Source organism: Gopherus evgoodei, chromosome 3, assembly GCF_007399415.2.
Source record: "Gopherus evgoodei ecotype Sinaloan lineage chromosome 3, rGopEvg1_v1.p, whole genome shotgun sequence".
NCBI lineage: Eukaryota > Metazoa > Chordata > Testudines > Testudinidae > Gopherus > Gopherus evgoodei.
The window spans coordinates 32,825,477-32,851,342 of NC_044324.1; the positions used below are offsets into that span (position 1 = coordinate 32,825,477).

Below are 25,866 nucleotides of genomic sequence, written 5' to 3' on the forward strand. Positions count from 1 at the left end.
ACATTCATTATAGATAAATACTGTGACAGCAATGCATTAAGTGTAGTGAGTTTGTCAGGTTTGATTGGAGTTGCTGTTACAGAACAGGGAACCCTTTACTAGGCATCCAGGGGCTCTTTAGGTCATAGGCATAGCGTTGATTTCATGATGAAGCTGTGGTATAAATTCCTGCAGGTTCTGTACAGCAGGGCACGGGGGGGGGGGCGAAGGGAAAACACTATATGTTTCGTGCATCCACACCTTGCAGTAAGACACAAACTTGCTTTGTAAAATGAATGTTGCATGAGCAAATTAATAACATTTGTGCTTATATCATAAGGGACTGGTTATTTGAGCAGTGTCAGGGAGAATGGAAGACACTCAGGTCCTGTAACTTGTGATATATGTGATACTGGTTCTAAACATACTGTACGTGTGTTGTTTGAAGGGGGGAGTGTTGGGCAAAACAAAAGCAAGCTTATTTTATTTTGTATTTATTTTTAGTTACAAGGTTTATTTCCAGTTTTACCTATGGGAGCTGCTTATTGTTATAGAGCACTTATTGCTCAAAGAAAGCATGATAGACATTACCATGATGTGCGTTTTAAAACAAACATGAAAAAATCTGATCAATTTCTATAATATTAAAAATAGATAAATTCTTTGTTCTGCATTGTGTACCTGTGGTAGGTAGCCATAATTACCCTTCTGTGTTTCTTAGATGTAGATCCTGCCTTAAGTTATCACACCTCCATATCTAATTTTATTCACTTATATAATTGCTTTTCTAGTTTATTTTGGAAATGTTTTAATTTTGTTTTTGGTAAGGGAAATTCATTGTTATCAGCCAGACTATATGTGGTCATGATCCCAAATAGATCTTGCATTTAGTTAAAAAGTGTCACATGCAAGCCAGACAACAGACAGGTTTTTCTGCTGTTGAATAATGTTGGATATGCTTGCTTAATAAAACCTGTTAAATGCTAAAATGTATGTTTTAAACAATTGTACAGTATTTTTGTTCTTTTCACAGTCATTCATTCTGTGTGATTTTAAACTAGTGAATTGTGGTCTGTGTACTGTTACAGTGCTGATCAAGTTTCAGAGTCTGAAAAGTTGGAAAGACAGAAAAAAATAGACCAGTTGAAAGAGCAGTTGAAGAGCATCCATGATCAAGAGGTCATGATGGTTCACGAGATGGATCAGTTTCAGCAGTCTGTCTACAAATCCAAGGAAGAACATACTAGACTCCAGTAAGTTTTTAACTTTGTTTTTAATTGTCGAAGTTTCTTTACTACAAGTGGCAATAGATGTTCTGCTTCATTACCTGTATTTCAAAGTATTCCATGCAGCACTACACTTAATTTATTTTTTAGTCCTAATTCTCCCCTAACACCTTATGATCTGGTACTTTTGTCCATCATCCACAGTGAGACTAAATTTGAAAGTTCTCAGCACAAAATAGAAAATGTACTGGCATTAATGGTGAATGTGGTGCTAAAATTAAAATCTGATTTAATCTAAGATAGGGTGGGTGAAAACCAGTATTTTTAAATAAAAATCTGATTTTTTTAAAACTCAAAGGCAGATAATGGTGGTTGTCTCTGTAATATAATAAAGGATTTGGCATATGGTGATGCTTACTTTTCTCATATTAGTCCGGTTAATCTTTCTTAATTCCCACTATCTTACTTCTACATCAAAATTGTTTCTTATTGGTGTGGTGTTACCTAGAAGAACGTTTCTGCAGGATACTGGACTACTAATTACATTCATAACATGATTACCCCTTGAATTATACTGATATTTTCTGTATGTTTGTATATCATTTTTTTGTGCATACTATTTATGAAATGATGATACCAATAAGATAAATGGTAGAACCATATTTATAAATTGCATTTATCAAGCCTCTTCTGATAAGCTCATCTGTGCCACAGAACTCATGTTCATATTCTGGCTTACACTTTCTTGAGCTCACTTAATATAATATTACCATCTCTACTTTGTTCACATTTTGATTCTGAGCCTATGTACACCTAACATTGAGTTAGTGACATTCCTTTCTGTAGTCACACTTCTGATATTACTACTATGTACTTTTTGAAGTTACTTTGGAAATCGTTCTTTGTTTTTATTATTGATACTCTTGCTTGTGTTGTATTGCTGCTCTGTGCATGTCACCTTGGTACAAATGAAAATGTTTTTCAAATCCATGTACTCTAGAGCAATGAGGATGGTTCAGCATACTCTTCCTTTCTCTCTTAAATATTTTGAAGCCTAAGTCCTTTTTCCAATTGTAACAAGCTTTGTTACGGCAACAAGAAAGTCTGACTGCAGAATTTGACAACTGATAAAATTGTGTCAAAAGTTGCTATATTAATTAAAGTCAATGTAAATTTGTTACAAAATGTTTCAGTAGCCTTTCCTTTCCTCAGGCGGGAAGAACTTGATGTGAAACAAGCGTTGGATTCCAAGCAAAGGCAGCTGAAGGAGCTAGCAGACAGTAAAACAAATAGATTGAAAAGATTTGGACAACATATGCCAGTCCTTCTTGAGGAAATTGAAGGTGCCTATAGAAAAGGACATTTTAAACACAAACCTATTGGGCCTTTAGGTAAGATAACCCTTGCATAAAGAACGTAAAAAGTTTACCTCTATAGGATCCCACTGTTCACTCGGTCACGTAAATACGGAGCCTTTTTGAAAAGTATTTGTCACTTAAGAGGCATGATGTTCAATTCCCTTAAGGTCTGAATTTCTTAGACTAAATATGTTATGCTATACAAAGCACAGTGGATCTTTTATAGAGGAAAAGGCAAATATGCTGCATTTATTGAAAATACAACAATTAGCATATGCCTCCCCCCCCACACACACACGCCCGTGTGCGCCAGTTGGTGTTTATAGTTACCAGTCTGTTGTAGCTTAAGTCAATCTAATGGCCAGTTACATTGAGCACCAGTGAGGAGTTGGGCCCTTGTCGGTCATGATGTGATGCGCTGAGGCTTTGCGGGAATGAACCCAGAGTCCTGTGGCAAAACACCCCAGCTTTATAGTTGTAAATTCCTATTTGAGTCTATGCGTTTTGCAATGTCATCCTGTAATCATTAGTCCTTAAGTGGTGTTATCATTTGGTTATTTTGGGGCTTCCCATTATCATCTCATCTCGCCTTCGGGGTGCCTGCCTCACCTCTGAGGTCATCCATGCTGCTAACATGTTTAGCATTGGATACAATGGTTATTTTCTGATTGTCTCTTGGTCTTTCCAAGTCTCTCACTTTTTCTTGACCATCTGGACATTTGTGATGGCTTTCCCACCTTGTCTTTTCCTGATGCATGCATTCCTCATTCACACAAACAATCTCTTACAGAAACCTTCAAAGGTATACAGACAGCATTTTATATTCAGCAGAAGACATTGTAAATCAAGCCTTGCTAAATCTTATAACTTAAACAATTCACATTGAGGCTTCAGGCCCTCAACATTTCTTCTAATCTCCTTAACATAGACACAAACAAGATCCTGTCTCTTACTTTCTAAACCTTAAAACAAAGAAATGTATATTTAACTAGAGTGCCGAATTTGTAATACGTATAGGAAACCATAGTAGAGATTATAACTTATCCTAAAACAAAAGAGTGACCATAATCAGTCATAAGGATTGTTCTGGTCTGTCATTCCTTTCTGCTATTCAAAAAGGGGTGGCTGGCAGGATGAAATCAAATCATACATTAATTCTCATAGTACAATTTTATAAAATCCTGCTCCTACATGTATATAAATACCCCAGCCCACTAACTGTCCCTCAGTTTCACTCTTTTTCAACCTACTGGAGCAGTTGCAGAACCAACCTCTAACAAGCTGGTTAGCTGAATGCAAATAGTTTTAAATAGTTTGAATAGTTCTGAGCATAGACTCAGTCTTAAACTAATTTTGTAATTTTCATGTAGCTTCACTGTTAAGTTGAATTCTTGCTGCTGTCTTTGGGTCACTCCCGGCCTTGCTGAAGATAGCAGTTATGCTTGGGAAAATGGAGTTTAGGAAATGATCTTGTTCTCTTTTATTCTGTGTAGGTTATTATACCATGCTCATCATCATAATATAATTTGAGCACCTTGCGGTAGTGCATTTAGCAACATATAACTACATCTATCATGTGTTTCTTTGCTTTCATCCTCTCTCCAGAGGGAGAAGCATATACTGTGGAGGGTTTTGTTTGTGTAATGTCTTTTTTTTTTTAACTTAAATATAGCTGTTATTGTGTCTTATTAGAAAAGACAAGATCAAAGAAACGTGGTTTGCACTTGGAGCAGAAAGTTGGTGAGGTTTGTGATGTCCTTAATTCCTGGAGGAGTTCATGCCATGGTCTTTGACAGCACCTGGAGAATGTTTGGTCTCCTTCAAAGACAGACTTTTCTCTTATTGTTAAGAGTTACATTGTGCCAGAGGAGCAAAGTTTGTCGACCATGGTCTTCATCCTGGAGCTTTAGACGATCTCTTAGGTATCTTGGCTCCAGGTCATGGAGTGCTTTGAAGAGAAGGACTGGGACCTTGGACTTGATTTGAAATTCTATGGTAAGCCAGTGTAGAGAGCAGAAGACATGTTGATATGTTTGTGGTAGCTTTTGTTGCTGCATTATTAACTAGTTGGAGTTTAAGTGCTGAAGGATCCATGCCCTATGTGACAGACCCAGGCCAGTGGGGTGCAGGAGTCTGGTAGAGGGCAAATATACTGGTCACTGGGGGAGTAGTTTTCTGTTCCCTGAATGACCAGAGCAGGGTCTGCACTAGAGTAGTCAGGAACTTGCTAGAACCAATTAAGGCAGACAGGCTGATTAGAACACCTGCAGCCAATCAAGGCAGGCTAATCAGTGCACCTGGGTTTTAAAAGGAGCTCTCTCCAGTCAGATGGGGAGGAGCCAGAGGAGAGGAAGTGCATGTGAGGAACTGGGAGCAAGAGACATGAGCTGAGAGTGAGAGTGTGATGCTGGAGGACTAAGGAGTACAAGCATTATCAGACACCAGGAGGAAGGTCCTGTGGTGAGGATAAAGAAGGTGTTTGAAGGAGGCCTTGGGGAAGTAGCCCAGGGAGGTGTAGCTGTCACACAACTGTTAGAGGAGGCACTATAGACAGCTTCAAATCCATAGGGCCCTGCGCTGGAACCCAGAGTAGAGGGTGGGCCCGGGTTCCCCCCAAACCTCCCAACTCCTGATCAGACACAGGAGTTGATCCAGACTGTGGGGGAGATCACTGAGGTGAGCAAATCTGCCAATAAGCGCAGGACCCACCAAGGTAGAGGAGGAACTTTGTCACACCAGGTATATTGCATAGCTGTAATCCAGCTGAAAGGTGATGAAAGCATGAATAATGGAATCCAGGTGTTTGTCCTCCAGAATGGGACAGTTTCCTAGCCAAGAAGGTATGGTAGAAAGCAGCATCTGTAAATAATGTTATGTGAGAGCTCTGTGTCAGCAAGGAATTTATGACTACTCCTACACTATAAGACTGTATTAACCAATTGTAGGGGGGTGTATCTTCAACTGACATAGACTGCAGCATAGTTTGTCTCTTCAAAATACTTCACTTTACCCTTTCTTCTCCTCCTACCCCCCATATCACCTCTGTCTTGTCCAGATTCAGCTTCACTGAGCTGTTCTCCATCTAAGAAGTGATCTCATTGAGTACCTTGGTGGTAGTAATATGATCATGTGGTGAAGGATATGTAGAGCAGTATATTATCTGATTATCTGCATATTGCTGGCACTTGAGTTCATGCTGTCTGACCAGTTGACCTAGTGATCACATGTACATGTTTGAAAAGGACTGGAGAGAGAATTGATCCTTGTGGAACTTCACCGGTGAGGGGTCTCATGATCTTTTCGCCTCTGTTCCTCATTTTGTGTAGCATAAAAAGTGGGGGAGGCCACTTAGCCAAAGGTTGTGATGTATGGCCTTCTGCAAAGGATCCAGAAGGATGAGAAAACTTACAGAACAACTTTCTACAAGAGGCTGTAGTAGTTCTGGAGTTTGGGAGAAGTTTTCCCCAAGCATTAATTGTGTGGCTTATAAGCCTTTCGCAGTGCCAAAGCCTGATGCAAAATTTCACCCTAAAAGGAGTCACTCATTCATCTTCAAGGAGTGTCCCTGTTGGTGCTCCACTTTAGGTGTCCATGCGTCCTGCGCTTGTAATCAGAGATTTGTAGTAGCAGTGCCCATCTCGCGCTGCCTCAGGCAGTTACATAATGCTGCATGACCAACTGTCCCTTATTTCCTTCTTTACCATCTTTTGGCTTCACTCAGAGCAATTAGCAGCACCTCTTACCTGCTTTTAGCTAAGCTAGCTTTATGGTTAATAGTCAACTTAGTAGTTAAATAGTTAATCATTCTTACCCTTTATACTTACCTTTTTTTTTTTTTTTTAAAATTCTTTCTTTTTTCCCTTTGTTAGGACTTTAAGTTTAGGCTTCTAAACTTTAAGTTACTGCTTGCCTTCTCAATTTGGGACTGAACCTCTCAGGTATGCCAGGATCACCAGGATTTAAGTGCTGTCTGACTTGCAGATTGTAAGTCCCTGTTTCTGACGGACGTCTGTCTGCTGTGTTGGTGAGACACACATCTCTCAAAAGCGTCCACACTGCTGTAATCTAAAGGCCAGAAAGACATGTCCTGTTGACTTTATTATAATAATATTTATCAGTTTGTTCCAAAACCACTTCTATTGACACCTCAGTCTGGGACAATTTCTCAGATTTGTCACCTAAAAAGAATGGCTCAAATGCAGGAATCTCCCTCATAACCTCTCAAGTGAAGACTGATGCAAAGAATTCATTTAGCTTCTTTGCAATAGCTTTGCCTTCCTTGAGTGCTCCTTTAGCACCTTGAGTGTCCAGTGGGGCCACTCATGGTTTAGCAGGCTTCCTTCTTCCTATATATTCGCTGTTAGTTTTCATGTCTTTTGCTTGTTGCTCTTGTAGTCGGCCTAATTATACTTGAGCTCCTAGCAAATTAAGTGTAAATGTTCCTTTCTGTTTTCCTCAGTAGAATTTGACTTCCAATTTTTGCCTCTTACTGCGTCCTTTACTCTGTTGTTTAACCATGGTGGTGTATTTTTTGATCCTTTTGTTTTTTCTTTTGTTTGAAGTATACGTATAGTTTGTTTCTTTTATGGTGTTTTTAAAAAGTTTCCATGCAGCTTGCAGGCATTTCACTCCTGCGACTGTCCATTTTCATTTCTGTTTAGCTTCCTTGTTTTTGTGTAGTTACCCCTTCTGACGTTAAATGCCACTGTGGTGAGTTTCTGTAGTATTTTCCCCCTTAGGGATGTTCAATTTCATTACATTATGGCTGCTATTACCAAGCGGTTCAGCTTTATTCACCTCTTGGACCACATCTGTGAACCATTTATGACTAAATCGAGAGTTGTCTCTGCCCTTCTGGGTTCCAGGACTAGCTGCTCCAAGAAGTAGTCATTAATGGTATATAGAAATCTTATCTCTGCATCCCCTCCTGAGTTGACATGTACCCCAGTCAGTATGGATAGTTGAAATCCTCCATTATTGGGTTTTCTGTTTTGTAGTTTATCTAATCTCCTTTCATATTTCACAGTTACAGTCACCATCCTGGTCAGGCGGTCAGTAGTATATTACTACTACTGTACTCTTATTTATTCAAGCAGGGAATTTCTACCCATAGAGATTCTACAGTACAGTTTGATTCATTTAAGATCTTTGTTATATTTGACTCTGTGCTTTTTCTGCCCCGCTCCCCAATATAGTGCCCCTTCCACACTAGTACAACCTGTTCTGTTTATTTTGTACCCTGGTCCTGCTGTGTCTCATTGATTATCACCAGTTTTTGTGATGCCTATTAGTATCAATATCCTCACTGAATACGAGGCACTATAGTTCACCCATCTTAGTATTTGTTTGTAGAAGCATGTAGAAAAAAAAATGTCAGTGTTTAGTTGTCTGCCTGCATGTGATGTAATTGAATGAGACTCTTTTTTTTTCATTTGACTGTTTCTCTTCAGTTTCTACCTGTATGTCATATCCTATTAAAGAGGAGAGGTTAGAAATTGAAAGAGTATCCCTTTTAATAAACCTTCCCCTAAGGCAGGGGTGGGTAAACTTTTTGGGCAGAGGAGTGGGGAAATTGTATGCAAGGCTGTGGCGGGGGTTGGGCTGTGGGTGCGGGTGCGGCATGTATGAGGGGGCTCAGGGGCAAGGGGTTGGGGCAGAGGAGGGGTGTGGAGTGCAAGAAGGAGCTCAGGGCAGGGGTGCAGGAGGGATGCGGACTGCGGGAGAGGGCTAAGGGCAGGGGTTGGGATGCGGCAGGGGGCTCGGGGCAGGGGATTGGGGTGCACAATGCAGCAGGGAGCTTAAGGCAGGGAGTTGGGGGGGGTGCAGGAGGGATTTGGGCTCCGGCCTGGCACTGCTTGCCTAAAGCGACTCCAGGATGGCAGCGGCTCGCACCAGGGGCCAGGGAAGGTCTCTGCATGCCTGTCCTTTCCCCAACCCCACGCTGCTCCAGGAAACGCTGCATCCCCTGGGGGAGAGGAGGCGGAGGGCTCCCCGTGCACTGCCCTTGCCGTGTCTCTACGTACCTCCCCCAAAGCTCCCATTGGCCGCGGCTCCCCGTTCCCGACCAATGGGAGCTGGGGGGGCAGTGCCTGGAGTCAAGGACAATGCACAGAGCCCTCTGTCCCCCCCCACCCGGGGGCCGTAGGGATGTTGTGCCAGCCGCTTCTGAGAACAGCGCGGGCCCCACAGCACCACCGGGGGCAATCCTACGGGCCAGATCCAAAGGCCTGACAGGCCAGATCTGGCCCACGGGCCGTAGTTTGCCCACTCCTGCCCTAAGGGATTTGTCTGTCCAAACTATGCGCTCTTCTGTGTACCTATTAGACTTCTCCAACCTTAAAGTAAAAATTCTTCTAAAATCTTTTTAATTTTACGTGCCAGCAATCTGATTCTCTTTTTGGTGCAGGTGGAGCCCATCCTTCCTGTGTAGGCTCCCCCTTTGCTAAAAGGTTTCCTATTTCCTAATAAACCTAAATCCCTCCTCCAAACGCCATAATCTTTTCTACACATTGAGACCTTGTAGTTTTGCCTGTCTGGCCCTGCTCATGGAACTGGAAGCATTTCAAAGAATGCTCCCATGGAGATTCATGGATTTTGCCATGAACTGCTTCCAGAGATTTCAGGGGAAAGGATCCACCTATTATAAGGATCTGCTTCTCAAAGTGTTTGTGAGAAGAGAAATTTGCATGTAAAAGAACAAATTATCTATATGTATTTACATTATTGCTTAGAAAACCTAACCTGAACTTTAAAAAAAATGAAATATGTTCTCAAATGTTTTTTTTAAACTAAAACAAAGAATATAGGTAGATTTTCATTGCACTTACATATTAAAATATATTTGACACCGTGCCTCTGAAGTCTTGACTTTTTTGTTTATATTTAGGTGCTTTCATTAGTCTCAAAGATGCTGAACTTACTTTGGCTGTTGAAACTTGTTTAAAAAGCCTACTGCAGGCATTTTGTTGTGATAATCATCATGATGAGAGAACACTTCAGACACTGATGTCAAAGTTTTATTCATCTGGATATCGGCCCCAAATAATTGTCAGTAGGTTTCGAAATGAAGTGTATGATGTCAGACCCAGGTGAGTTCCAAGTTTTGAATAAAATTGCTGCTTCAGAATCTTGATCCAAATGGCTTAATAGTAACTCCAATATACACATGACCGTACATTAGAAAATGCATTGAATTTTTAAAGTGGCTTGCACTTTTTAAATATGTACGTTTTATTTTGTTTTTTTTCTTATTTTCTCATAGGGCCGTTCACCATCCAGAATTCCCATCAGTCCTTACAGCTTTAGAAATAGATAATGCAGTGGTTGCTAATTGTTTGATTGACATGAGGGGTATAGAAACAATCCTGCTAATTAAGGTAGGACAAAACTGCCATATTTGTTTTTGCTGTAAGTTTTAAAAGGCATTTATATGCTAACGAGGCTTTTTGTAATTAAAAAAAGGCAACCTAATTGATTCTTGCTTCCTCAAGATACCTATGGAAACAAGGCATTCTTCTTTGAATGGTTGCAGATGTGTATTCCACTCAGTATACAAGTGTGCACACAGCCAGTGCACTGAAGCCAGATAACTTTTCCTAGCATCATCCTAGGGGTAGTGCTCTTGCTCTCTGGCCCTAAGATATTTCCATGGCTATATAAGGGCAGCGCGGCCCTAATCCTGCTTACATCCTTCATTTTGGAGTCAAAGTTTCCCATGTTTTTTTCCTCATGAATTTTTAACATCAGTTATTTGTAAGTAATTAGTAGTACCCTGTAATTAGTAGTTAGTTATTAGCTTTCATTTGTGTTAGTGTTATATAGTGCTATGCCCTTGCCAGGCTTTGAGAACTGTCCTTCATGTGAGGTGGCAGTTCCCAATGACGACCCCCATATGTGCTGTTAGTTGTGCCAAGGAGAGGGGCACATTAAAGAGAGGTTCTTCGTTTGCCACTCCTTTAAAAATAAGACTCAAGTGGCCCAATATTTGTGCTTAAAACAGCATCTCACTTAATAGGAATAAAAGAGGTCCTGGATAACTCTCATCCAAGAATATTAACGGAACTGGCACATGAAACTGCAAGGCCAATTACAAAGATTTTTAATGAATCTGTCAACTTTGGGGTCATACCTTATGACTAGAGAAATGTGGATACATACTTTAAGAAAGGGGGGAAAGAGTGATCCAGGAAACTACAGACCCCTTAGTTTGACCTAAATTGTATGTAAGGTCTTAGAACAAATTTTGAAAGAGTGATTAGTTAAGGACATAAAGGTAAAAGGTAATTAGGATAAAATACAACATGATTTTACAAAAGGTAGATCGTGCTATATCAACTTAACCTTTCTTTGAGAAGATAACTGATTTTCTAGAAAAAGGAAATGCAGTAGATGCAATCTATTTGGATTTTAGGAAAGCATTTATTACAGTTCCACATGGGAAATTATTAGTTAAATTGGAGAAGATGTGGATTATGAGAATTGAAAAGTGGGTAAGGAACTGGTTAAACGGGGGATTACAGCGGGTGAATTATCAGGCAGATGGAAGGTTACTAATGGAGTTCCCCATGGATGGGTCTTGGGACCAGTCTTATTTAAAATTTCATTTATGACGTTGGCACAAAAAATGGGAGTATGCTAATAAAATTTGTGGATGATGCAGAGTTTGTGTGCTATTGCCAATATAGAAGAGGACTGGAATATTGCACAAGAAAATTTGGAAGAAGTTTGAAATTGGAATAAAAGAAGTGGGATGAAATGTAACAGTGCTGTATGCAAGGTTAATGGTTTACTTAAAATATTTTTTGATATAAAATTGTTGTAAGTGAGAGGACAAGAAAGATCTGTGTGCATTGATCAGTCACAGGATGACTATGAGCTGCCAATGTGATGCAGCTGTGAAAAAGGCTAGCACAGTCTAAGGATGCATCCCATGAGGTATTTCCAGTAAAGATAGGGAAGTGACGTTTTCCATTGTAGAAGACATTGGTGAGATCACATCTGGAATACTGTGTTCAAGAAAGATGAATTCAAACTAGAATGAATGCAGAGAAGGGCTAGTAGGATGATAAAAGGAATGGAAAACCTACCTTAGGAGAGGAGACTTAAGGAGCTTGGTTTGTTTAACCTAACAAAATGAAGGCTGTAGGGGAGATATGATTGCTCTCTCTAAATATATCAGAGGGATAAACATCCTAGAGAGATTGGAGTTCAGGGCCAATGTTGGCACAAGAACAAATGGATATGAACTGGCCATCAACAAATTTAGAAACCTTTGTCTAATTTCAAGCCTAACTGTCAGAGGACTGAAGTTCTAGAACTGCCTTCTGAGGGGAATAGTATAGGCAAGAAACCTAGCTGGCAGCAGGGCTGAACATGATAAGTTTATGGAGGGGATATATGATGAGGTTGCCTACAATGATGTAGGGCCCATTTGTGACTGCTGTTAGCAAATACCTCCTGTGGCTGGAGATGGTAAACTAGTGGGGAGGGGTATGAGTTACTACAGAGATTTTTTTCCCCACGTGGTTCTCACCCACATGGTCAGGGTCTAAGTGATTACCATTTTGGGAGTCAAGAAGGAATTTTCCTCCGGTGATATTGACGAGACCCTAGAGGTTTTTTCCCTTCTGCTGCTGCGTGGGATATGGGTCACTTGCTGGTTTGAACTAGAGTAAATCGTGGATTCTTTGTAATGGGAAGTTCTTAAATCAAGACTCAGCATGAGACTATTACAGGAGTGGATGGCTGAGATTCTGTGGCCTGCAGTGATGCAGGAAGTCAGACTACATGATTCGGATGATCCCTTCTGCCCTTAAAGTCTATATCTAATATTAAGAACACACCAGAGAACCATCTACAGTTGGAAATTTAAGCTGTTGCTGATAGTAGTTGATAGCAGGTCCACCTGAACCAGAGCTGAAAACTGTTTAACTATCTTTTGTCTTTTGGTCAAAGCTATTTTCAGCACCTCAGAAAGCTGTGTTTCGAAAAGGTTTTCTTTAAACGAGTTAAATAATTGTTCCAGTTTCGCTAGCAGTTAAACAGTTCTTTTCACTGGTTCAAAGCAGGGCGGATTTGATTTAAATCAAATTGATTTAAATCACTAATCAGGAAGACTTAATTTAATCATGGATTTCTATATAAAAGTGCATTCTTGTTGCATATTCACATTGTTCACAGCTCCTTCATATGAGACCCATATTGGGTCTCTTTTATGGCCTGCTGCCATTATAGGTTTTCCCTTCTAGTGTGAGAATGTTATGGTATGGTAGATCTCAAATCAATGAAGGCTACACTCAGAAAGACCTCAAAATTTCTGGAATATGCTGCTCAAATAGTTTCACTTTTGTTTTTACTGCTTGTCCCTCCCTTCTCACATTTATCTCCAGAATTCTTCTCCTTGTCCAGATCTATTCTGCCCTCAACAATCTTCTATTCATTGAACTTCTTGAAATTTTGCAGTTTTAGAGAGAGGTAAGGGATTGATTCTGTATACACAAATTTGCAGAGGGGACAGTAGGGTTGAGGTCTGTTATTTCTCACCTCTATACGTTATTTATTTAAAAACACTTTTGCTGTTAACAAGCATGTTATCTCTGGAAACACAAATCCACAGTTTGAGAACTGCAAAACTAAGCATCTCTGATAGTATCTTTCTGTCTACCCAGTGGGACTCAGTGCTAAGTCTAGAAGGCTAGGTCTATGCTATCCGCTGGATCGGCGGTTAGTGATCAATCTATGTGGGATCGATTTATTGTGTGTAGTGTAGATGCAATAAATTGATCCCCGATCGCTCTTCCGTTGACTGCTGAACTCCAGCTCGGCGAGAGGCAGAAGCAAAATTGATGGGGGAGCCATGGCACGCCGCTAGGACGCGAAGTAAGTAATTTTAATTCGATCTAAAGTACGTTGAGTTCAGCTATGCTATTCTCGTAGCTGAAGTTGCATATCTTAGACACTACCAACCCCACCCCACTCCAGTGTGAACCAGGCCTCCTCCTTCGAGTGCTTACTCATATCCATTCCAGTTAGGTGTGTGCACGCCGTGTGCACATTCGTTGGATATTTTTACCCTAGCAACACTCGGTGGGCCGGCAGGGCGCCCCCTGGAGTGGCGCCACTATGGTGCCGGATATATACCCCTGCCGGCGCCTCCACTCCTTAGTTCCTTCCTACCGCCCATGTCGGTCGTTGGAACAATGGAGCGCAGCTTAGCTGATCTCCACCTCCCTAGTGATTCGCTCATTTCTATTGTATTTGTGTATATAGTTCGATTTCTATCAGTATAGTAAGTTTAATTAGTTCTGTACTAGTTATTGTAGATAGTTAAGAGGGATCGGGGGCTAGCCCCTTTTTCCTCCCCCGGTACCGGGGCTCATGCCCGGTTCACTGGGCTTCAAACCGTGCTCGGCCTGTCATAGGCCGATGCCCAAAGGAGACCCTCACGACTCCTGTCTTAAGTGCCTGGGTGAATCCCATCTGACGAACAAGTGCCGCATCTGTAAGGCGTTCAAGCCCCGGACTAAAAAAGAGCGGGACATTCGCCTAAAACAGCTGCTGATGGAGACAGCGTTGGCTCCCCAGTCCTCGGCACCGTCAGCGGAACCGGGAGCAAGTGCCTCCTTGGCACCGGAGCGCACTCCAACAGCGAAGGCTCCTCGACATCAGCCATCACTGGCCCAAGCTTCTACCCGGCACCGTTTGCTCTCACCATGGAGCATGAAGCACAAACCTCCTGCGGCTGCTATACGTACACTGCAGTCTGAGCGCTTAGCCAAGTCAGACCACCCGGCACCGTCAGCTGCCGCGGCACTGACGTCCTCCGCACCATTGATTCCGGCCTCGCTGGAGCCGTCGAGTCCGGTGCTCACCAGCTCCCCGGCACGTGCCTTGGTTGAGCTTATTGTGCCCTCCACTCCGGAGATGTTTTCAACAGCATGGGACTTGATTGCCTTGACGAAGCCTGAGCTGTCTCAACCCCCGGCACCGCCGGTGCGGGTTCCTCAGTCCCTAGGCAATCCGGCCCTCATGAGACCTTCTTCGCCTGGTACCACGGAACGTCACCGGTCCCGATCCAGGTCCCATGGACATTCCCGGTCCCGCCATCGATCCCGGTCCCGCGGCCGCTCGCAGTCCTGGTACTGTTCCTCATCGAGGTACCGGTCGTACTCGCGGCACCGCTCGAGGTCCTGGTCGCCGTCCAGGTACTACCGGCACCGCTCCAGATCTCGGCACCACTCGCGGCACCGGACTCTTCGCAGCCGATCTCGGCACGGCGATTCCAGGCACCGGTCGACCTCCCAGCACCGCGCTGGTCGCAGGTCCCGGTCCCACTCCCAGCACCGTCACGACTCTCAGTACCGTTCTGGCACTGCATAGGGATGGTTCGAGTGGACGCAGAGACCTACATCAAACGGTCTCAGCTCCCCCGTGGCTGTCTTGTCATCCGTCAATCTCTTCCCATGCAGACACTGCATCATACGGGGATTCAGATAATCACCAGGGACTTCATCAGTGGCCCTTTTGGACACCTTCGGCCTACCACCAAACCCAAGGTGATCCGCATATACCATCGAACTCCGGCCCTTCTGAACATCGGGCGCCAGAGACCACGGTGAGCAGACCTCCCCCACCGGGTACAGAGGAATCTCCAACACACGTGCCAAACCCACAAGATCCACCACCTCAGGACATCCCCCAAGACCAGGAGACGATCCAAGACCCGCTGGTTCCCAGGGTTTCATCCTCTTCCTCCCCAGATGAAGCGATGGTGGAGACGTCTACATCTGGACCGCCCCCAATCGACCTCAGGTCACACCAGGACCTCCTACGCCGCGTCGCCCTCAACATCAACTTATGTGTAGAGGAAGTTCCTGAGGTGGACGACCCCGTTGTCAGTATACTGTCAGCGGAGGCTCCAACCAGGGTGGCCCTCTCCTTCATCCACTCGATACAGGCTAGAGCGGATACCATCTGGCAATCCCCAGCATCCATACCGCCCACAGCCAGAGGGGTTGAACGTAAATACATGGTGCCCTCCAAAGGGTACAAGTACCTGTATATACACGCCCCTCCTTGTTCATTGGTTGTTCAATCTGTCAATGAACGGGAGTGCCATGGCCAGCAAGCCCCTGCTCCTAAATCAAGGGAGGCCAGACGAATGGATTTGTTGGGGAGAAAGATCTATTCTGCGGGAGGCCTCCAACTCAGGGTGGCGGACCAGCAAGCCCTCCTGAGTAGGTACAGCTATAACACCTGGGAGGCAGTAGGGAAGTTTGTAGAGCTCGTCCCGCAGGACTCCCGCCAGGAATTCACAGCTCTCCTGGAGGAAGGGAAAAAAGTGGCGCAGACCTCTCCCTCCAGGCCTCGCTGGATGGCGCCGATTCGGCAACTAGAACCGTCGCCTCTGGGATTGCCATGCGACGTATGTCGTGGCTGCAAGTGTCAGGCCTGCCACCTGAACTCCAGTACACGACACAGGATCTACCCTTTGATGACCAGGGCCTCTTCTCCCAGAAGACGGACCCTTGGCTACAGAGTCTGAAGGACAATCGCGAAATTATGCTTTCGCTGGGAATGCATACGCCGCAGACTCAAAGACAGTCTTTCCAGTCGCAACCTCAGCGCCCCTACTCCCCACCTCGACCAGGGCAAGACTTCACCAGATGGTGAGGTCGTACCTCTCGCAGATGACAGTCTGGACCTCAGGGGGTTAACAATTCCGGTCCCACCAAGCCACCGGTGGGACCGAAGCCAAACTTTTGAGGGTGCACCCCAGCACTGTAGCATCCCTTCCAGTTCGCCAACCGCCTTGCCGCATTCCTCCCTGCGTGGTCCCAGCTACCTTCGGACCGTTGGGTCCTCCGCACAGTGGAATCTGGCTACCGCCTTCAGATTATTTCAAACCCATCTCCCCACTCTCCCTCCTTGTCCCTGTTCAGGGACCCCTCTCACGAGCAACTCCTTATGCAGAAGGTTTCGAGGCTCCTTGCGATGGGAGCTATAGAGGAGGTTCCAGAGAAATTAAGGGGCAAGGGGTTCTATTCCAGATATTTCCTAATTCCCAAGGCGAAAGGGGGCCTCCGGCCTATCCTGGACCTGCGAGGACTGAACAAATTCATGAGAAAGTTCAAGTTCCGCATGGTGTCCCTGGGAACCATCATCCCTTCCCTGGACCCCGGAGATTGGTACGCTGCTCTCAGCATGAGGGACGCATATTTCCACATCGTAATTTTCCCTCCGCACAGAAGGTACCTACGCTTTGTGGTGAATCGTCAACATTACCAATTTGCGGTCCTTCCCTTTGGCCTCTCTTCGGCCCCTCAGGTATTCACAAAGTGTATTGTGGTAGTCGCCGCCTCCCTCCGCCGTCGTCGAATACACATCTTCCCATACCTCGATGACTGGCTTATTCGAGGGACCTCTGAGGCTCAGGTTATCGCTCATGTAAACGTCATCAAGGGCCTATTCACCTGTCTAGGCCTGATTATCAATCTGGACAAATCCATTCTGCTACCTACGCAGAGGATAGAATTCATAGGGGCCATGCTGGACTCCAATCTTGCAACGGCCAGCTTGCACCCACAGCGGTTTCAGACTATAGTCTCGCTTATACAGCAACTAAAAAACTTCCCAACAACTTCTGTCTGCACCTGCCTTGGCCTCCTCAATCACATGGCTGCGTGCACCTTCGTTACGAAGCACGCGAGACTGCACATGCGTCCTCTCCAGACTTGGCTCGCCTCAGTCTACCGTCCATGCAGGGATGCCATAGCCATGATAATCACGGTTCCACCAAGCGTTCTGGGCTCCCTCGACTGGTGGCTGATGCCCTCCCTGCTGTGTGCCGGTCGTCCGTTCCATCCGCCGCAGCCTTCGGTGTCTCTGACAACAGACACTTCCTCTCTCGGCTGGGGTGCTCACTTAGGGCACCTTCGCACCCAGGGTCTTTGGTCTTTTCAGGAGCTGGCGCTTCACATCAATGTCCGCTAACTGAGAGCGGTCCGACTGGCGTGCCAGACCTTCCAGCCTCACCTACAGGGCCGTTGTGTTGCAGTTTTCACAGACAATGTAACGGCCATGTATTACATAAACAAGCAGGGAGGGACACGGTCCTCCCCCCTTTGTCAGGAGGTGATGCAACTGTGGGACTTCTGCATAACCCACTCGATAGACCTGGTAGCCTCCTTTCTCCCGGAAGTCCGGAATTCTCTCGCGGATCACCTGAGCATATCCTTCCTGTCCCACGAGTGGTCCACCCGTCCGGACGTCCTCCTTTCAGTATTCCGGAATTGGGGCTTTCCCCAGATAGACCTCTTTGCCTCCCAAGAGAACAGAAAATGCCAGGCGTTCTACTCCCTGCAGGTTCGCTCCCCAGGCTCCCTCTTGGACGCATTCCTAATTCCCTGGGAAGGTCGTCTACTTTATGCCTTTCCGCCCTTTCCCCTAGTCCACAGAGTCCTGCTCAAGCTCCGCAGGGACAGGGCCAGGCTAATCCTGATCGCTCCGGCGTGGCCGTGGCAGCACTGGTACACCATACTGCTCGACCTATCTCTAGCGGACCCGATACCTCTGCCGCTCTACCCGGACCTGATAACACAGGAATTCGGCAGACTTCACCACCCAGACCTGCAGTCCCTCCACCTGACAGCATGGCTATTGTCTGGCTAAACCAATCTGAATTGCACTGTTCCACCCTGGTGCAGCAGGTTCTCCTGGGAAGCAGAAAACCTTCCACGCGGGCGACATATCTCACCAAGTGGAAGCGCTTCTCCCATTGGTGCGCCCAGCGTAACCTTACTCCTGAAGGCGTATCGGTCGCCATTATCTTGGACTACTTATGATACCTCAAGGAACAGGGCCTGGCGCTCTCTTCGATAAGGGTGCATCTGGCCGCGATTTCCACCTTCCATCCTGGGGAATCCGGCAGTTCCATCTTCTCTCACACTATAGTTTCCAGGTTCCTTAAGGGCTTGGAGCGACTCTACCCTCCAGTTAAGCACCCTTCCTCTACCTGAGATCTCAACCTTGTGTTAGCTAGGCTCACGGGCCCTCCCTTTGAGACGTTAATCACATGCTCACTGTTGTACCTGTCCTGGAAGACGGCCTTCCTCGTCGCTATCACCTCGCCCAGACGAGTATCGGAGCTTGATGGTAGACCCCCCCACCCTCCGTATACGATCTTCCACAAGGACAAGGTACAGCTGCGACCGCACCCGGCTTTCCTTCCCAAGGTGGTCTCTGCCTTCCACGTTAATCAAGACATTTTCCTACCAGTCTTCTTCCCGAAGCTGCATACATAGCACCGGGAACAACAACTACATACCCTGGATGTCTGCCGGGCCCTCACCTTTTACATTCAGAGGACCAAACCTTTCAGACGCTCGCCTCAGCTGTTTGTAGCGGTCGTGGAGCGCATGAAAGGCATGCCTATCTCTTCCCAGAGACTCTCATCCTGGGTGACGTCCTGTATCCGGACATGCTACGACTTGGCCCGCGTTCCGACTGGCCATCTTACTGCCCACTCTACTCGGGCTCAAGCCTCGTCTGCCGCTTTCCTGGCCCACGTTCCCATCCAGGAAATATGTCGCTCAGCTACCTGGTCTTCCGTCCATACTTTTGCATCCCACTGTGCACTGGTTGAACAGTCTAGAGACGATGCCGCCTTTGGCTCAGCGATGTTACATTCCGCAACGTCTCACTCCGACCCCACCGCCTAGGTAAGGCTTGGGAATCACCTAACTGGAATAGATATGAGCAAGCACTCAAAGAAGAAAAGACAGTTACTCACCTTTGTAACTGTTGTTCTTCGAGATATGTTGCTCATATCCATTCCACACCCGCCCTCTTTCCCTACTGTCGGAGTGCCGGCAAGAAGGAACTGAGGAGAGGAGGGGCCGGCAGGGGTATATATCCAGCACCATAGCGGTGCCACTCCAGGGGGCACACTGCCAGCCCACCTAGTATTGCTAGGGTAAAAATCTCCGACGAACGTGCACGCGGCACGTGCACACCTAACTGGAATGGATATGAGCAACACATCTCAAAGAACAACAGTTACAAAGGTGAGTAACTGTCTTTTCTAGACTTAGCACTGAGTCCCATTGGGTCGATAGAAAGATTAACCTAACTAATCTCTACAGAAGCCTCTGGGACCCCATAAGATTGGGTCCCTATTCCATGAACTATTGGAATTCTTTTACAAAACTTTTCTTAAACATTATATGAATTTATTCTCATACTATAGAGTTAGAATTTATAATCCCTATTCCATGATGAGATATCTTTGAGCTATAATTTAATTAAAACTATCTTTAGATTGCTTTTTTCTTTAAAAAGCATTTTATCAAAAAAATCAGATTTAAATAAAAGATGCATTTTTTTTAAAGTTATTGATTTTTATCCACCCTGGTTCAAAGAGACACATTGCTGGCAGTTGTCCATTTCCTAATGTAGACTAAGCTTTGAAAAGCAGTAATATCTGAGACCTCCTTCTCACCCCCCCCCAAGAAGTTCTGGTTCACAGCAAAATAGATGCAAGTTTACAATGTAATATGGCAGGGGAAAAATGCTAATAGGATTAGTTCTGTCTGTACTGCACTTAACATACTGCTCCCAGTTCTGGGCATCTTAATTTCTGAAAGATAAAGAAAATTGCAGGGAATTGGAGAGAAGCAAGAAAACAGATTACGGGGCAGGAAATAATGGCTTATGAGGAAAGAAACTAGTATTACAAGTATTTGATTGATTTCTTTCTTCTGATAGATATTGCTTGGGTAAGTAACAGGACACAGTCCTCTAAGGTTTCAGAGTAGCAGCCGTGTTAGTCTGTATCCGCAAAAAGAACAGGAGTACTTGTGGCACCTTAGAGACTAACAAATTTATTTGAGCATGAGCTTTTGTGCACTAAAACCCACTTCATTGGATGTATGCAGTGGAAAATAGTAGGAAGATGTATATATTTGTCTACATTTAAAATGCTGCAGTGGCACAGTTGCACTTCTGTAGTGCTTCAGTGATGTTACTGCCTATGCTAAGGGGAGGATTATCCCATTGATGTAGGTAATTCTCCTGCCCGAGAGGCACTGTCTACACTGGAGGTCAGGTTGGTTTGAATGCGTCACTCAGAGATGTGGATTTTTCACATCTGAGTGACGTAATATCAACCTCAGGCCTAGTGTACACTAGAAAATATGTGTTTGAATAGTGTGAAGATCAGAGAGAGAGAGGATTTGTCATAAGTCTTCAGAAGGAGATGTAGCTAAGGGTATGTCTACATTTAAACATGTACAGTGGCACAGCTGCAGTGCTGCAGCTACACCAATGTAGCGCTTAAGTGTAAACACTACCTGCGCCCAAGAGGGGGGTGCTCCCATTGGTGTAGGTAATCCATCTCCCCGAGAGGTGGATTCTTCGATTGACCTAGCACTGTCTACAGTGGTGGTTAGGTTGGCATAGCAACATCTCTCAGGGATGTGAATTTTTTACACTCCTGAGAGACGTAGTTATGTTGATATAAGTCCCCAGTGTAACCCTAAGAGAAATGGGATGGCAAGCATACTGGGCTTGGCCTAAACAAAGCTGCATCAATTTTACTGAAGGTGTTTTGATTAAACCAGTGCAACTTTTGTATGTAGGCAATCGTGTAGTTGTGGAGTATTTTTCCAAAGGAAACAGGGAAAAAGTCATTAATTGAGAGATTTAAAATGAAACTGTACGAAGAATACTGCCAGATGGATTCAGTAGATGATCTAAAGGTGTATTCCATTTTGAATATCATTATTTTTGTCATCTTAAGACCCTTTAGTAGACTCATTGGTCCAGGTAACTCTTAAGTGGGTTCTTTTTTATTTGAAGTGTAAGGGACTTAGACTTTTCTTAAGTGTCAAATCAAGTTCTTAAATCTTAAACTGAGTTTTCTTACTGTTCTGAAAGCAAGAAATACCACGCCTGAGGTTGGTAGAAGTCCGTGAGAGCTTTGGGTCCTCTAAGGATCAGAAACATAGATAACATTTCAAATTGCTAGCCACTGTGAGTACTTTTTATGAGAGAATACCTATGTTTTTCAGAGTAACCCAAAGGCTCGTGAAGTAATGCAGAGCAAGAGGCCTCCAAAAAACTGTAGAGAAGCTTTTACTGCTGAGGGTGATCAAGTGTTTGAGAGACGTTATTATTCATCTGATAATACCAGGCCAAAATTCCTAAGTAAAGACGTGGAAGCAGAAATAAGGTTAGTGTCGTATTGCTGAAGTGTAAAGTATTCTCTCTCAAGGTGTTACAAGTAACATCTTTTGCTCTTTGTCTTTCTACTCCTGTTCGAAGGGTTCAGGAGTGTTTTAAAACACAAAATCTAAAAATAATTCTACCTTCTGCATTGTAGAAAAAGATACCTTTCTCTTCAGTTGACCTTTCTTTTCCTCGACTTAACTCCATGACAGTATCTGCATCACACTTTTTTCTTGCGAAGATTTTTTCCTCATCCAGACTTGTTAAAATCACGTATCAATTTTCCAGAAGTACCTTTTGTAATAGATTCATATTTTTGAGTTCCTTCTTAATTGTTTTGAGCTTGTGGCATGTGGATGTGGCCCAAAGACATGGGATTTGCAGAGACAACATACTCTGAGAAATCCAGTTACCTTCCTTTCATTTTTGTAGCCTTGGTCAAAGAGCAAGCCTGAAATGAAAGGTCTCTAAAAATACTATGAAAATGGAGTAGTGTTTCCAAATTAGCCTCACACCAATTTCCCTTTGTTAAAAGATTTGTAGCTATTTTGTTAGGTCATGTCTACGCTACAAAATTAAGTCAAGCTAATTTATGTCGGCATACAGCTGCTGCAGTAATTATATTTCTTGTGTATGTCTACACTTCGTTCCGTGTGTCAGTGGTGTGCATCCTCACCAGGAGCACTTGTATCATTTTGGGGCATTTTGGGATGACTTTTGCAAGCCAGTAACAGTCTGGATAAGCAATACAGGGTTTGCACTGACACTGTGTCAACCTAACTGCATTGACATTGACTCTGTGCCTCTCATGGAGGTGGAGTTAAATCGGAATAGTGGGGCACTTACGTTGGCGGGAGCAGAATTTTAGTGTAGACACTTACATTGTTAGATCAATTTAAGCTGTCTTGTGTTAACCTAACTGTAGTGTAGACCAGGCCTCAGTTCCAAGCATTTGGCATTGTCAGATAACCTTAGTCCCAGATTTGGACCTTAGCGTCCAAAATATGGGGGTTAGCATGAAAACCTCCAAGCTTAGTTACCAGCTTGGACCTGGTACTGCTGCCACCACCCAAAAAATTAGAGTGTTTTGGGGCACTCTGGTCCCCCCGAAAACCTTCCCTGGGGACCCCAAGACCCAAATCCCTTGAGTCTCACAACAACGGAAAATAAACCTTTTCCCTTCTCCCCCCTCCAGGTGCTCCTGGAGAGATACACAGACACAAGCTCTGTGAATCTAAACAGAGGGACTCCCCCCCTCCCCGTTCCCAGTCCTGGAGAACAGAATTACCGAGAGTTAATCTCTCTTTCCCCCCTCACCCAGAGGGTATGCAAAGTCAGGCAAATAAATCTAACACACACAGATCTCCCTCTGACTTTTTCCTCCCACCAATTCCCTGGTGAGTACAGACTCAATTTCCCTGAAGTTTCCCACTAAAGAAAAACTCCAACAGGTCTTAAAAGAAAGCTTTATATAAAAAAGAGAGAAAAATACGTACAAATGGTCTCTCTGTATTAATGTGACAAATACAGGGTTAATTGCTTAAAAGAATATTGAATAAACAGCCTTATTCAAAAAGAATACAATTTAAAGCACTTCAGCAACTATATTCATGTAAATACAAAACAAAAAACCATGTTTGTACTTACAACTTGGAAACAGAAGATTAGAAAGCAAGAAATAGAAATCACTCCTCATCCGAGAGAGCATACAGGCAGACAGACAGAGACTCAGACACAACTTTTTTCCTCCACCCAGAGTTGAAAAAATCCGGTTTCCTGATTGGTCCTCTGGTCAAGTGCTTCAGGTGAAAAAGACATTAACCCTTAGCTATCTGTTTATAACAGGCATACCTACGTGCAACTATATGTAGTCATCTTGATTATTCTGATTACTTTTTCAAAACAGCAAGCTTTAAAAGAAAACCAGCATTTATTCTGGAGAGATTTCAGAGGTGGGGGTGGTAACTTTTTTGACCAACTCCAATTACTACCGTTAAAATACTTTATTTTGGGGACTGAGCTATAATGCAAATGAAGTGAGAAAATAGGTCACTGTTGAATTAAAAATTTATTGAAAAGAAATTTTCCGTAACTATTAGCACCTAAGATGTTTAAAATTCTGTGAGTTCTTCTTCGAGTGCTTGCTCATATCCATTCCAGTTAGGTGTGCACACGTTGCGTGCACGTTCGTTGGAAGACTTTTACCCTAGCAACACTCAGTGGGCCGGCAGGGCGCCCCCTGGAGTGGCGCGGCTATGGCGCTTGATATATACCCCTGCCGGCCCATCCGTCCCTCAGTTCCTTCTTACCGCCCGTGTCGGTCGTTGGAACAGTGGAGCGCAGCTTAGCTGATCTCCACTTCCCTAGCTATTCACCTGTTTATATAGTTATTGTGTATATAGTCGATTTTCTATAGTTCTAGTTAGTTCTGTTTTAGTAGTTCTTGTAGTAGTTCTTGTATATAGTTAAAGAGGATCGGGGGTTAGCCCATTCTCCTCACCCAGTACCGGGACCCATGCCCGGTTCCCCGGGCTTCAAACCGTGCACGGCCTGTCATAGGCCAATGCCCACAGGAGACCCTCATGACTCCTGTTTAAAGTGCTTGAGTGAATCCCACCTTGCGGACAAGTGCCGAATCTGCAAGGCTTTCAAGCCCCGGACAAAAATGGAACGGGACATTCACCTGAAGCAACTTTTGATGGAGGCAGCTCTAACTCCTCCAGCTTCGGCACTGACTACGGCACTGGGGACAAGTGCCTCATCCCCACCGGAGTGCACAACTGCAGTGAAGGCTCCTTGGCACCAGCCTTCACCGGCCCAAGCTTCTGCCCAGCACCACTCCCTCTCCCCAAGGAGCAAGAGGCATAAGACTCCTGCGGCCCCTGTATCTACGCCGCAGTCAGAGCGTACAACCAAGTCGGACCACCCCGCACTGCTAACTGCCGCAGCATCGAAGACCTCTGCACCGTTGATTCCGGTCTCACAAGAGCCGTCGAGTCTGGTGCCTATCAGCTCCCCGGCACACACCGTGGTCGAGCTTCTCATGCCCTCCACGCCGGAGCCTTTCTCCACAGCACGAGAACTGATTGCCTTGACGGAGCGCGAGCTGCCTCAAGCCCCGACACCGGCGGTGTGGGCTGTTCAATCATTGGGCAAGCCCGCCATGATGAGGCCATCTTCACCTGGTACCATCGACCGTCGCCGGTCCCGATCCAGGTCCCGCAGGCACTCTTGGTCCCGCTATCAATCCCGATCCCGACACCACTCACAGTCCCGGTACCGCTCTCCATCTCAGTACTGGTTGTACTCGCAGCACCGCTCGAGATCCCAGTCGCCGTCCCGGTACTCTTGGCACTGGTCCAGGTCCCAACACCACCATACCTCTCGCAGCTGATCTCGGCACGGAGATTCAAGGCACTGGTCGACCTCCCGGCACCGCGCTGGTCGCAGGTCCCGGTCGCACTCTCAGCACTGATATGACTCCCGGTACCGTTCTCCGGTACCGTGTAGAGAAGGATTGAATGGACGTAGAGACCCGATCCAATCGGCCTCAGCTCCTCTGTGGCCTTCTCGTCATCCATCCGTCTCATCCCATGCGGACAGTGCTTTCTATGGGGATTCGGATATGCATACCCATGGCCCAGACCACGGACCTCATCAGTGGTCCTTTTGGACATCTTAGGCTTATCACCAAGCTTAAGGGGAACCGGCTGGCCCATCACTCTCCGGTCACTCAGAACACCGCGTGCTAGAGGCCACTGTGAGCAGACCTTCCCCGGCTGGTACAAAGGAAACCTGTACCCAAGCACCGGAACTGCACGATCTTATGGCTCTGGAGGTCCCCCAGGATCAGGAGTCAGTGCAGGACCCACTTGTCCCTGAGCTGTCGTCATCCTCTTCTCTGGATGAGGCAGTAGCGGGGACATCCTTGGGCCCACCTCCGATTGACCTCAGGTCACACCAGGACCTTCTGCGGCATGTTGCCCAGAATATTAACTTACCAGTAGAGGAAGTTCCAGAGGTGGTGGACCCGATGATAAGCATTTTGTCTGCGGAGACACCAACTAGAGTGACTCTCC

General features: G+C 45.1%; 1 protein-coding gene across 2 annotated transcripts in view; it reads left to right on the forward strand.

Moving 5' to 3' along the window:
* Positions 1–25,866, forward strand: part of SMC6 (structural maintenance of chromosomes 6) — a 99,579-nt gene that overhangs the window by 25,508 nt on the left and 48,205 nt on the right. For both annotated transcript variants that reach the window (XM_030555383.1, XM_030555384.1), the window contains 5 exons: positions 1,068–1,232; positions 2,418–2,596; positions 9,450–9,651; positions 9,825–9,939; positions 21,631–21,791. In XM_030555383.1, the coding sequence (XP_030411243.1) occupies positions 1,068–1,232; positions 2,418–2,596; positions 9,450–9,651; positions 9,825–9,939; positions 21,631–21,791 (822 nt within the window). The remainder of the gene's footprint in view (positions 1–1,067; positions 1,233–2,417; positions 2,597–9,449; positions 9,652–9,824; positions 9,940–21,630; positions 21,792–25,866) is intronic.